Source organism: Corylus avellana, chromosome ca8 (assembly GCF_901000735.1).
Source record: "Corylus avellana chromosome ca8, CavTom2PMs-1.0".
Taxonomy (NCBI): domain Eukaryota; kingdom Viridiplantae; phylum Streptophyta; class Magnoliopsida; order Fagales; family Betulaceae; genus Corylus; species Corylus avellana.
Window position 1 is genome coordinate 5,580,245 of NC_081548.1, and position 14,045 is coordinate 5,594,289.

The 14,045-nt window shown below is 34.0% G+C and overlaps 1 protein-coding gene across 1 annotated transcript; it reads left to right on the forward strand.

Moving 5' to 3' along the window:
- Positions 1-9,392: 9,392 nt before the first annotated feature.
- Positions 9,393-10,965, forward strand: LOC132190605 (molybdate transporter 1-like). The gene has a single exon (XM_059605640.1). The coding sequence runs from the start codon at positions 9,409-9,411 to the stop codon at positions 10,831-10,833; it is 1,425 nt and encodes a 474-aa protein (XP_059461623.1). The 5' UTR covers positions 9,393-9,408; the 3' UTR covers positions 10,834-10,965.
- Positions 10,966-14,045: the final 3,080 nt, after the last annotated feature.

A 14,045-nucleotide genomic window follows, 5' to 3' on the forward strand; every position in this document is an offset into this window, starting at 1 on the left:
GCTTATCTATAAAAGGATGCATATCATCTCTCTTCAAAACCTAATGCCTTGCTGTGTTGACTCAGGTTCCATAGTTAGCTAGCCAAACTAAGCAAATACTCATATGCAAGCTGGCTTCTTGAGCCGTTTAAGAGTACTTGAAATTTAAATTTATAAAAAATAAAAATAAAAATAAAAAAACGTGAAATATAAGAGCCAGCTCGCGAGCTGGCTTGACTCTACTTATTATGAGCCTAAGCTCGAGTAAAATTTAAACGAGCCGAGCCCGAACAAGGAAAGCTCACTTAGGCTCACCTCGTTAACACTCCTAGTTAAAAGCGGACAATTACCGTACAGCTTAATGATTTTCACTATCACGTCATCTTGGTCATTTTACTTTCTCCCTCCTTTGGGTTTATGGCTATTGATGATGGTGGGCGGCATATGTATGTGGATGGCAGGCTTGGATCGAGACAATGCCAAAGTTAGTGGCTGAGGAGCGGCGGTAGTGGAAGCCAAAAAGCATAAATGATAGTTGATGACATGTTGGATGTGGGTTGGTTTGACCCATCCATGCATAGTACATGTGGTTGTGACGAGCGTCTGGCGTGTGGGGAGGAGCAATGAAGCTTTTAGATGCGCATGAGAGCGCATACAAACTGGGACAGTGAATATCTGGACTGATTTGGGATGACCGGTGAAAGATCTGTCGGGTTAGGTGAGAACAGAAGCAATTGGTGGAATATGATGGTGTGGGGATTAACAGGTAGGATTCTACAAGAACCAAAAACTTGGCTCTAATACCATGTTGAAATAATAATGAGACGAAAATAATAAGAAGCAAGAGAGAGAAAATAATACAAAGAATTTACGAGTGATTCGGTGTTAGATACCTATATCCATAACTCTAAATAGCCATAAGGACTACATTGTCCTCATTAACTTGATTTGTCTACAATACAAATGTCTCTATTTATAAGGTAGTAAATAAATACATGTTTACAATCTCAATATTTGATTACAATCGGCTCATAAATAGAGAATATTTGATATCAACCTAATATTGAATATACGGAAAATATTATATATTTTTCATATATTCTAATAGACGTGTCAAATGAGACACATGTGGTAAATGACAAACTGTTAATTTTGACGATAAAGTGATAAAGGGACCTATTTAAACTTGAGCAAAATCTAAGGACCTTTATTCTTGAAATTGAAACCCAATAACTAAATCCAAATTAGATAAAAACCTAAGGACTAAATATGATTTTTCCCTAAATTTTTTGTAATAAAATTTTTTTTATTTATTTGTATTTTTTAAACATATATATAATGAGAGCCCCTACTATCCGGTCGGTACTTAAAAGTGGTATTTTGCAGCATCCAATCACATTGTCACACATCATCAATTTAAGAAAAATATAAAAAATGAAAATGAGAACAACCACAACAAATCAAAATAAGAAAGATCAAAAAAAAAACCTCGTAGCCGGCGATGCCAGACCCGCGAGACCCAGGCCGGACAAACCTAGGCCAGACCCACGACGCTGTGGGTTTGGAGACCCACGACCTTAAACCCCCCATCTGTGACCCACCTCAAAATCTGTTTTTAATGCCCAAAATTCATCTCTAATGCCTCAAAACCCGTTTCTAATGCCTCAAAACTCATTTCTAATGCTCAAAACTCGTTTTTGGATTCAAAACTAAAACCTAAAGAAGGAAGGTTAACCCTTTAAGGATTTTATCACCGTAAAGGCCGGAGAAGATGATTGTCGGCGCCAAAGACGGTGACTCTCGGTGCCGGAGAGGGTGACCCAGCCAGCCGTGGGTCTGGCCCTAGCGCCGTTTCAGAAGACCCAGGGCCATTTCTTCTTTCTCTACCAGACCCACGGCCATTTCTTCTTTCTCTCTTTCCTTCTTTCTCCTTCTTTCTCTTTTTTCTTCTTTCTCTTTTCTTCATCCAGTGTATTTGGTTGTAAGTTAATTTTGTGCACTTGTTGTGCTTTAGCTTTGGTGTCAATTTACACCATGTCCGAATGTAAGGTTTTCCCATATATAATTCTATTGTGATGAACCGTTCAATAGAATTTTGAGTTCTTCTTATCTTTGTCTCTTACCTTACCTTTTTTCATACATTTTTGCTTGCTTGCCCTAAAATAGCACAAATTATAGTATATCCTCTCCCTTGTATCAGAAACTAAAACTAAAACTGATCAATACATGATCCACTGCTTATGTTCATAGGTTCCACTGCTTATGTTCATAGGTTATTTTTTTGGAAGTTGGACGAATGTTTCTTCAGTTGAGAACAAATCAATGATAATACTGTAGTAGCTATAGCCAATATGATCGTTGCTCAATGCATCTCAACAACCAAATAATTCCATTTTCAAACAAAGTTTCCTCATAAGTACTGATCATGTATTAGTATGACTGGACTTTTTGACCAGAAAACAATGTGTAATGTGTCTTTAATATGCTGCTTTAGGAGATCTTGATTTGTGGTTTTCTAAATATATACTTGGTTAGAGTTTCATTAATTTCATGATGTTAGATTACCTAAAATGCAACCTTTTATTCCATATTGGACATTGTTTGATAGCGTCACCTTACATATTTTTTCCCAATTTGTCATGTTTTATTAAGTTGCTGAGTGGCCCTTTTGGCTCTTGGATTAGAGTCAATGGGTGTGAAGATTATCATTGATGGGTTTTTACCCCCAAGTGTGGTTGTAGTGGCCATGATGGTGGTTACTGCTTGGAGGCAATGGAAGATTAATTGGAAAGATATGCCGGTGATTTGCACCAACATTGATGGGACATTGGTGTCAAGTAGTGTTCACAAGGGCGGAACCAGGATTTTGAGTGTAGAGGGACGATTTTTTTTTTTTTTTTTCTAATTAAAAGGGTAGGCCAGAGATATTAATTGTGACTATCTTACCTGGGTGTGAACATAGTACCACCTACCGAACTTATATAATTTCATAGTAAATCACAAGTCATTTTTGTTAGAATTTTATTATAATTTTTATTACCACTAACAAGTGAAAGAATGACAAATAAATTAATGAATTAAAACCCATCAAATTAACCAACAATGAAAGTTAAAAACAAAACTTGTATAAACACACATTAGCATAAATTATTAGCAATATAAACTAAGCACAACCTATATGATTCAAGAAACCTTTGAGCATGAATTGTTTCTCCTAACAAAATGCCGTGAAGCTCCCAACTACAAGAATGCTGAGCATGAGAGTATGAGACAAGCCAAAACAATGTTACGGCCTGCAATAATTAAGATAACCCAAATTTTAATCCTATGAAATCTCAAATTAGATAAGTCAAAATGCTAATTTTAATCTTTAACAACTAAGTCGTGAAAATTATCCAGAAGAAAAAAGAAAATATGAGAGTCTGAGACAAGCCAAATCCACTCTGGCGAGGGCTCTCTCTCTCCATGCGTGTATCTGGAAATACCCAAATCCAGCAAATACCCAATAATTGCCGTTTCTTCGTATTTCCCCACCATATGACTTAGCAAGCTGCTGTCCCTCTCTCTTGATCATTACCCATTCTTCCTCTTCTTTCTTTATTATTTCTAAGCCTATTTTTCTTTTGAGTCATCTTGGACTTGGCAAGGACTTCGCCAGTGAAGCAAATCTGAGTCTTCTCTCTCTCTCTTGCTCATATTCAAGTGCGGGCTTCAAAAATCAGACACCCAGATCAAGTTGATGCACTGAGAAGCTGATCTTGAAGCATTTGGGTGATGGGTGCTTGAATTCACCTTTTGTGATTTGAAGTAGACTTTCCTTCTTGTTTTGGTGAAAATGGGGATTCATCGTCTTCGAGTGCAGCCAAAGCTGCTCAAAAGGAATAAAAAATTATTTGGGGGACAATTTAAGAATTTTTTGGTGAGAGAGAGAGAGTGCTGAAGATAAAAAAAATTTAAAAAAAAAAAAAATTGGTGGGACAATTTGTTGAAGAATTTTTTGGTGAGAGAGTTTTGGGGGGACATCTTCAGTAATTTGGGGGGACAAATTTCGAAATTTGGAGATATATATAAAATTTCACATGCTAATATAAAATTTCTGAAAACTTTTGGGGAGACATTCGTCCCCCCACTCATCAACATACGTCCGCCCCTCAAGTGTTGTCATGATATGAGAAATCATGTTAGTAAAGAAGATGATCGAGATGGTAGACAATGGTGAGTGGTAGGGGATGAGGATCATGAATTGATCATCATATTTGAAGGCCAAAGGAGGAGATTTGAAGCAGCAAGGCCAAAGGATGATCATCATCATCATGTTTCTGCAGTAATGGTCTTCTATGATATGTTGTCTTTTGAATACCTTTTTATTCTTTGAATATGTAAGCCTAGAAAACATTAGTTACGTTTGTGCTAATATCTCAAAATGATTAGTCAAAGAATCGTTTAAAAAGTTCAATCTCATCTACTAACAAATCAAAGTAAGACTTAGCACTAATGCGTTTTAATAATTCCACCCACTTAAATCCTCCTCGTCAAGGCTATGCATGTCATGCAATACTCTAGTATCACATGGAGTTATTAGGATACTTTTATACTATTTGTAACGACGAAGAAAAAGCATTATACATATTTGCATTATTATCCATAAACGACTGACTTTCGCTAGCATAAGATACGTTAGTTACATCTGTGCTATTATCTCAAAATGATTAATCAAAAGAATTGCAACATTTATAGTGCGCAACATCCCTATAACCTCTTTCCTTTCCTACATATAAGAAAAATGTCAAAAAAAAAGAAATCATAAAAAACTATCCACAACAGATATCCTATCGGTTCCCTAAGCATTGCGAATGCTATAGTAATTCTACCCAATGTGCAGGGAACCAAAACAGCTTCCCTCTCTCATCTCTCATCTATCATCTCTTTACCTTTTATTGGGGATTGCGTTGAAACTTTGTAAACAAATTGAGGGAAAATAGGAATTAACTTATATTTTGTAAATAAATAATATTTAATTGATATAAAAAAAAAAAAAAAATGAAGCTATTGTGAAAAGTATTTCAATAGGAAAACGGAAAATAGTTTTGTTTCCTAAATTTAAGAAAATCTAAAGGAAGCTACTCTGAATGCTCAGAAACCAATATGGGACTTACCACTCATGAGTACCTTCATGATCTACCCACTTAAATCCTCCTCATCAAGGTTATGTCACACAGTATTCTAATATCACATGGCGTTATTATAATGCTCTCATATCATTTATAATGATACAAAAAAAAGCGTTAACCGCATCTATATTATCACCCAAAAATGACCGTCTCTCGTTAGCTTTCTATTCTTGGAATACCTTCAATGGTATTTAGGATATTTTGTTCTTTTTTTTCTTGTTGGTCTTGTGATCACTCGCAGAAGGGTGCATCTTGTCGATGCAGCTCCACTTGCCGCTCCTACCAACATGTGATATTTTAAATTAATTAAATGCTTGTGAGTGAGGAGACATCAGACATGTACTTTTGAGCCATAATATCTTTTTAGTATGTGGGGCGTGCTTAGGACGCCGCGTGCTCTTTTACTTCACCCTAAGTTTATAGTTTTTTTAAATTTTTTTTTCAAAAATGGAAAATCTTAAAATGTGCTTAACTTTACTACTAAAGTACTACAATAGCATGTTTTAACGAAAACAGATCTTTTTTTTTTTTTTTTTAGGAGAAAACAGAATGTTGAAAAAACTCATTTTAAGAAAAAAAAAAAAAAAAAAAAAAAAAAAAACCATCCTTGACACTTAGATTATCCAAGTTTTAAAAGTGACATTTAATTCCCTTTAATTATCACTTATTTACAAGTTATACATTACACTGAGGGAAAAATATAAAAAAGGCCCCTCAACTAATAGTCGTTTTTAAAAAGAGCCCCAATGATCTTTAAAATGTGTTAAAGTGATCCATCAAACAAACAAAATGTGTCAAAAAGGCCATAAAATTTTTTATATTCCTATAATACTCATATTCTTTTAAAAACTAAAATAAAAAACTAAACTAAACTATTTTTTAAACATAAAACCAAAAAAAAAATGGAATAAATAAAAAATTAGTCACTATAGTTAGCCTAAATTACAAATTGCTCATATAGTATAAAAAGTAAGGATAAATGCAAAATCAGACCATTAGTTGGTCTAAATTACAAATAGCTCCATGTCATATGAAAGTGAAATCAGAGGTTCCTATTATATGTCAAAAAACAATTTTCCCTAATTCCAATTATATTAAACATTTGACAAATTCTGTTAGATGTCACGTTAATACCAATAAAATGGCGACATGTGTCATTCTTAATAAAGAAAATATAAATGTGTGTTTTAATATGCATTTTAAATGTTTATAGACATTTGGCACAATTTTAAATAGATCGAAAGATATTTTCTTCATAAGTAAATTTATGTCCATAGAACAAACGCACAATAAAATCCAGATTAGGAAAGTTTACTTTCTAAGAAGATTTGACTTTTTATAATCCTTTCGTGCACACTTGGGTTGTCCATCTCTCTCTCTCTCTTATCTTTCTTTTCTTTTTGTCTGTTTTGGCTGCTGCTAGTGGGGAGAGTTCTTCATTGTCTGGTTTTTCCTTGTCAACTATCTGCTTCCCCAAAAATAAAAAAAATAAAATATTCAAACTTTCTTACTAATATATGAGAAAAAAAAGTACATGGTCACCTAATTATGAGCTCATAATTAATTACATGCTCATTGTTGTCTTGTTGAATTTGCTGTTGCGGATCTTTTTCACTTGGTTCCTTTCCTGGTAAATCAAAGGTAACGTTATGCAGGTTACCAACCTGCTCTTGTCTATCAATGTCATTCCTTTTCTTGAAGGGGAACCAAGGTTTGGTTTAAGACATGACGTCTTTTAAGTAATTTTTTTTTTTTTTTTTTTTTAAAGGTTTACATATACTCTTTAAATTTCTATCTAATTGACAATATCCCTCAAACTTTTAATTGCGACAATGTCCTCTCTAAACTACCAAAAAATTGACAATAGCCCCTACTAACACCAACAAAAAGACAAAAATACCATAAATTTTGTTCAATAAAACAAAACTACTCCAATAAATTTGAAAAAGGAAAAAAAAAACAAAAAAAACTTAGTTATTTTTATTTTATTAAGTATTTTCGTTATTGATGGAACATTGCCAATTTTTTTGTAGTTTATAAGGGACATTATCGCAATTGAAAAGTTTTGAGGAAGACATTGTCAATCGAATGGTAGTTTGAGAAGAATATGTAAACTTTTCGCTTCTTTTTTAAATAACTAACATAAAAAATCAGTTAAAACATGTCGCATATGTAAGTGTGAAATGAATTTAATAAATATATATTAAGCGTGAAGGGTAACTAAATCAACCAACTTGGCTTATATGTTATGCATTGAAAACTTGGCTATCTCTCTCTCTTTTATTTTTTTTTTTTATAATTTTTTTTTTTTTTTTTCAAGGAGTTGCATCGATCCAGTTTATTCAATTAATATAGTTAATTAATGAAGCCATCTAAAATTTGATGAAGAAAGCTTGGGCTTACTTTACTCTCATTATCATATTTGAGTTGAAAATGAGATTCCCTTCTTTAATTTGCATATTGTGCTTCGATTCCTTGCACGATAATTCAATGATTCTTTCAATGTCAACTGTTTTTATATTCCTTTTTTTAATATATATACACTTTTTTATTATTTTATATATATATATATATATATATACCTTTTTTTTTTTCCCTTTTTAAGCAAACAATAGGGTTATCTTCAATCGTGCAGTTCACTGTTATCCAATATCAATGTATCATCCGATTAAACTTTTTATTTTATTTTAGGGAAAAGTCAAAACAACTTCCAAACTACCACTCAATTAATGATCCCCACCAAACTTTCAATTGTGACAATGTCCCCCCCAAACTATCAAAAATTGTCAATGTTCCCCCCAATGACAAAATTACCCTTAGTAAAATTAAAAAAAGAAAAGAAAAGAAAAAACTAAAACTTCTAGAAAAAACCTAAAACTAACAAAAAAGAAAAGAAAAAAAAATCCAAACGATGGCCAATTTTTTTTTTTTTTTTTTTTTAAAAAATCAATTTTATAAGAAAAAAATTAAAAAAAATTCGATTTTTTTTTTTATAAAAATTGAAAATTTTCGTTTTTTTTTTTTTTTTTTTTTTAATTTTTGTTTTATAATTTTATTTAAATAAAAATTTACGTTTAAAAAAATAAAATTTTCGTTTAATAAAATGAAATTTTTTGTTTTTTAAAACTAAATAAAAAAATTAGTTTTTTTTTTTAAGAATAAAAATTTCCGTTTAAAAAAAAAAATAAAAAATTTTGTTTAAATTTTTTTTTTTTTTAAATATTATCTTTCAATTAAAATTTTTTGTTTTTTAAAAAATCAATTTTTTTTTTGACTTTATAGGGGTATTTTTGTCTTATTGAGAAATCTATGGGGGCATTTTTGTCCTATGGCTAGTCTTGGGGGGGACATTGACAATGTTTTGGTACTTTGGGGGGGACATTGTCACAATTGAAAGTTTAGGGGGGACATTGTCAATTGAGTGGTAGTTTGAGGAGGGTATGTGAACTTTACCCTTTATTTTATTTTTTTACGCATCATTTTATAGAATAAAATTTTATTTTCATTTAATTTGAAATAGAGATAATTCATTTTATTTTATTACCGATATATATACATATATATATATATATATATATATATATATAATGTCAAATTATATAAAAATTTGAAAATATCATTATGGCATCATGATCATTATAAATTATTATCCTATTATATTTTCTTTATAATTTGGAAGGAAGTACTTAAGCTACATGAGTTGTAATTTTTAGCACACCGATATGCTCCGATGTTAAAATATTATAAAATATTATTAAAATAATATTTAAAAAGTAAAAAAAATAAAATAAAATAATATTTTAACACTAACTTGCTTACTATTCAAACACGTCAATGTGTTAAAAATTACTACTCAAACTTGAACAAGATGAACGTACATGGAATTTTTCCTTAGATTTGAAGTGTGAGCCGTACATTTAAGTATAAATAAGAAATAAAAAAGATCAAGTGGTTCTGAAAAAATGTTCGTTAACGAGGCTCCAGGTGTTTGACAACTCATTTTTAGCGGCGGGAAATCATCAATGAAATTGTTGACTTTGTGTAAAGGACAATACAGGATCATATTCCCTTGGGCCACCAATAATGGCACATCTTATTATTTTACTTGACAGCCTCTGAATCAATCTAAAAGACACCCTAACCTTACTTCATCTCACCTCACCCCACCTCACCTAAGAATTTAGTATAAATACGGCACAATTCTATTAACATTTACTTCGATATTTGCATTCACAATCTCAGTGACTAGCGCACTTCCATGGAGTCCCAAAATCCGCAAATCTCACCACCCCATGCCTTCCAAGGCCCACCTGAAACCGCTCACCGCTCGCCCATGTCCGGTTTTGCGGCCAACATCGTAGACAAAGTGAAAACCAACTTAGTTTTCCAGTCAAAATGGGCGGAATTGAATGGGGCAATGGGAGACTTAGGCACATACATACCAATAGTGCTGGCCCTGACACTAGTAGATGGCCTTAATCTAGGCACAACATTAATATTCACCGGGGTCTACAACATTATCACTGGTGCCATCTATGGTGTCCCCATGCCAGTCCAGCCCATGAAGTCCATCGCTGCAGCAGCCTTAGCGGGCCCCGGTTTCGGCGTCCCAGAGATCATGGCTGCTGGAATTTTGACCGGGGGAATACTAATTGTTCTGGGTGTCACAGGGTTGATGAAGCTGGCGTATAACTTGATTCCTCTACCTGTTGTTAGGGGAATTCAGCTGGCACAGGGCTTTTCATTTGCACTGACTGCGGTTAAATACGTCAGAAAAGTACAGGATTTTTCCAAGTCAAAAGCTAAGGGGGACAGGCAGTGGCTCGGGCTGGATGGATTGGTCTTGGCTATTGTTTGTTTTTGTTTTATTGTTATTATTACTGGTGCAGGAGAGAAATGCAGCGGCGAAAGAGATGAAGAAACAAATGTTGATTTGGGTGTTCATGAAGAAAGGCCTAGAAGAAAAAGAAGAAATTTCAGAAAAATTATCTTAGCTTTTCCTTCAGCCTTTATTATATTTGTGTTGGGTGTTGTATTGGCTTTTATAAGAGAGCCTAACGTGGTGCATGACATCAAATTTGGGCCGTCTGTTATGGAAGTAGTGTCCATCTCAAAGCATGCATGGAAGGAAGGGTTCATAAAGGGTACAATTCCTCAACTTCCCTTGTCAATATTGAATTCCGTGATCGCTGTCTGCAAGCTGTCATCGGATCTTTTTCCGGGAAATGACTTCTCGGCGACGTCACTGTCGGTGACCGTCGGGTTAATGAACGTGATCGGGTGCTGGTTCGGAGCCATGCCGAGCTGCCACGGCTCGGGCGGGCTAGCCGGGCAGTACAAGTTTGGTGGGAGGAGTGGTGGGTGCGTGGCCCTTCTTGGCACAGCAAAATTGATCTTGGGTTTGGTATTAGGGAGCTCTTTGGTGAAGATTTTGAGCCAATTTCCTGTTGGTGTCCTTGGGATTCTGCTCTTGTTCGCTGGAATTGAGCTTGCCATGGCTTCAAGGGACATGAATACCAAGGAGGAATCATTTGTCATGCTTCTTTGTACAGCAGTTTCTCTAGTGGGATCAAGTGCTGCTCTTGGCTTTGTGTGTGGGATTCTTGCTCATTTGCTTCTAAGGTTAAGAGATTATAGAAAGGGTCAACCCCTTTCAACGTTGTGGATGCATGAAAACCAATAAAAGCCAAAGCTCTTGAAGCCTTCGGTTTAGCCTATGTTGTGACATGCAAAGATATGGTTGTGTTTTATTTCAAAGTAATGATATCAAGTAGACTATTATACGACTGTCGTACAACTGAATGATGTGACAATGAATTACTCTGATTTATCCCAGTTGTATAACTGTGTCTAACAATCTACTAAATAGCATTGTTGTTTGTTTTAAGGATTTGCCTATGAGTGGGAGATTGTGGTGGCAAAAAGTTGAAGACAATGTGTATTTTCCACCTTTATTTTTGTTGTCTTGTGATGGGGACTGCAATTGGAATCAAGTAGAGGGGCTATTCACAATGGTGAATTTCCTTGCTTCCTCCCCACCTATATTGTAGATCTCCTGCAATGTATCATGTAAATATTTGCTTGCTATGATGCTATGAAGAATAAAAGTAGTCAAAACTTTTGTAATTGTGGCTTCACTGTTGCCTTTTCTCTTATGTTGTCCACTTTCTCCTTAATTATGTGTTGCTTGTGATCATATGATCAGGTATATATATATAATAATCTTAATTTGCGATGGTGAAATGAACAACTTATATACCACTTTCTAGCACTGTAATTTATTATTTATTATTATTATTATTATTATTATTATTATTATTATTTTGTTTTCACTTTACTTATGTGAAATAACTCCGTTGCTTTCCACTAAGAAAGGAAGATACATAGCATATCAATAAAGGTAAAAAGAAGGAAAAAAAAACAAATGATATGAGAACCCAATTCTCCATATCATATTCTTCGATGCTGAATTAACTATTTGGGTGTTTTTATTCCTTTTGTAATATTCTAAGGGCTAATCTTCCACTTAGATAGCTCCATAGCTTGATCTTGACAGGCCATGAGGAGCATTAGAAGTAAATAAGTAAAAAAAATCAAAGAAACAGAGGAAATGCTAGCTATCCATGAACTTTCAACAACAAGCAGAACTGTTCATAAACATTGTTGCTTGGGGATTGATCGATAGAGTTTTCCTCCTAAACAGGCTCCGAATTCCGTCTACAAAATTGTCATACACGCGTCCCTTAGCACGTGAGAAGCCCATGTTTGAATAGAATAACCTCCAACTCTTTTAATGTTATATTAAAAAAAAAATGTGTTTTTCTTCTCATGTACTCAAATGACACATACCAATTTTCTCCAACTCAGTTTAGATTAAAACGTCTATATCTACGAGCCACACACATATATAATTTGGACTAAGAGTGATGGCAGATTCAGTGCATGCATCATGATTTGGAAGTCGAGCCTTTTTACTGGCCTCCTTTTGTATGGGGAGCGGGTCAATGAAGAAGAGGGGGATGGGATACCATATCCTTGAAGCACTTTATGTGCTAAATTCGCCACAAAAACAATCATCACACATGATGCTCTAACAACAAAAACACCCCCTCCCCCTCCCAAAGGCCACCTCTTGACTTTGTGAAAGGAATGGGCCGGGGTAAAATTAAGGTGGTGTGGTAGAACATGTTCTGCATCAAAGATGAGTTGGAAGACCAGAAAAATCCGCTAGGGACCTTCTTTTTGACTTAGTGATTGTTTGTTTGATTCTGCTCATATGTCTGCCTCCAAAAAAATATCTTGCAGAATAAAAGAAACAAAATACTCGAAGCATTAACTGAAACAGGCTCTAGATGTCATGCCATAAAGTATAGCTAGCCCACCATGCATTGATCTCTTCAGAAAGTATTATAATAAAGTAATTCATGAAATAAAGTAATTCATGCTATTTAGTATAATGTTTATACAATTACTGTAACACCATGCTCTAAAAGGTATGATATTGTCCGCTTTGTGGTAAAGCCAATAACAAAACCTTGTGGACTGAGGCCCAAAGCAAACAATATCAATGTCATTTAGAGCGAGGTGTTACAAATGGCATAAGAGTCATTCTTCAGCCTGAGATTGGGGAGCGTGTACAAGCGCATAAGAGTCGCCAGCGAGGAGGCTAGGTCCCAAGAGAGGGTGATTGTGGCATCTCACATCGCCTAGGGATGGGAATGTGCTTATATTTATACTCGCATATTTCTTGACAACAATGAGTTTTAAAGCCGTGATGACCATGAATCTGCTAGAAAGTCTAGTTCGAGGGAATCAAAAGCGGACAATATTATGTCTTTGGGGTGGAGCGTTACAATTACCATACAGCTTAATGATTTTCACGGTCATCTGGGTCATTTTGCTTTCTCCTTCAATGAAACAAAGAGGAGCCTGAATGCAAGCAAGCTAGAAGAAAAGGAAACAAATTGATCTGGTGGTAGCTAAAGGTTTGCAAAGAGCTAGTCTCCATTGATCTTGAAATAAATCTGGGTTTAAGATGAAAACATGGGGTTTTTCTAGATCATCTTTGATCATATTTTGTAGAGAAATAAAAGACAAATGAACCATCCCATTCACGTCATTTTTCAGTTTACAATCAGAGAGACAGAGGATGCTTCTTTTTCTTCCTATCTACGTCGTAGGCTGTCGAGTTTTGGCTGCAAGAGTCAATGAAAATGGTCGTTTGTTATTATTCATCTTCTTTTTGACAAATACAACCGATCTTATCAGCTACCCTTTTTTGCTTGTCTGTTATTCATGTTGTTTTGAAGGTGTTAGAGCAGCAGCAAACAGGCTATTATGAAAACGCTGAATTAGTAAATGGTGGACCCCTAATTTCACTTCATAATTGAACTTGAAAATCATTAATTAATTTAAAAAGACTGTAGATAGATTAATATATAAATAAATAAAATTTAATTTCTTAGTAAAAAATTCAAGAAATGAAATTTTCATCCTTTTTTAATGCTCATCATTGATTGTTTATATCATTCCAATATTTTTCTATTTTTCGAGCACATATTAACTCATACAACTCATTTGATAAGCTTATTAGAGAGATGTTACGGTTCTTCTTGATATTCTCTTAGTGTTTTTCTAATTTGACGTGCATATTGTTTTCAAATATATATATATATATATATATATATATATATATATGAGGAATCTTAATTAAAAATATATATAAAACTAAAAAAATGATGATATGTGTAGTCAGTACCATTAATAAAATGATGATATGTGTCAATCTTAATTAAAAAAAAAAATAGAAATATATAAAACTAAAAAATTAAAAACTTAAAATGATGACACGTCTCTTTCTATGCAACCCAGCTCGACGCCGCCACTGCCCTCATC

Coding starts and splice junctions, on each gene's coding strand:
- LOC132190605 (XM_059605640.1), top strand. CDS start 9,409: ATGGAGTCCCAAAATCCGCAAATCTCACCACCCCATGCCTTCCAAGGC.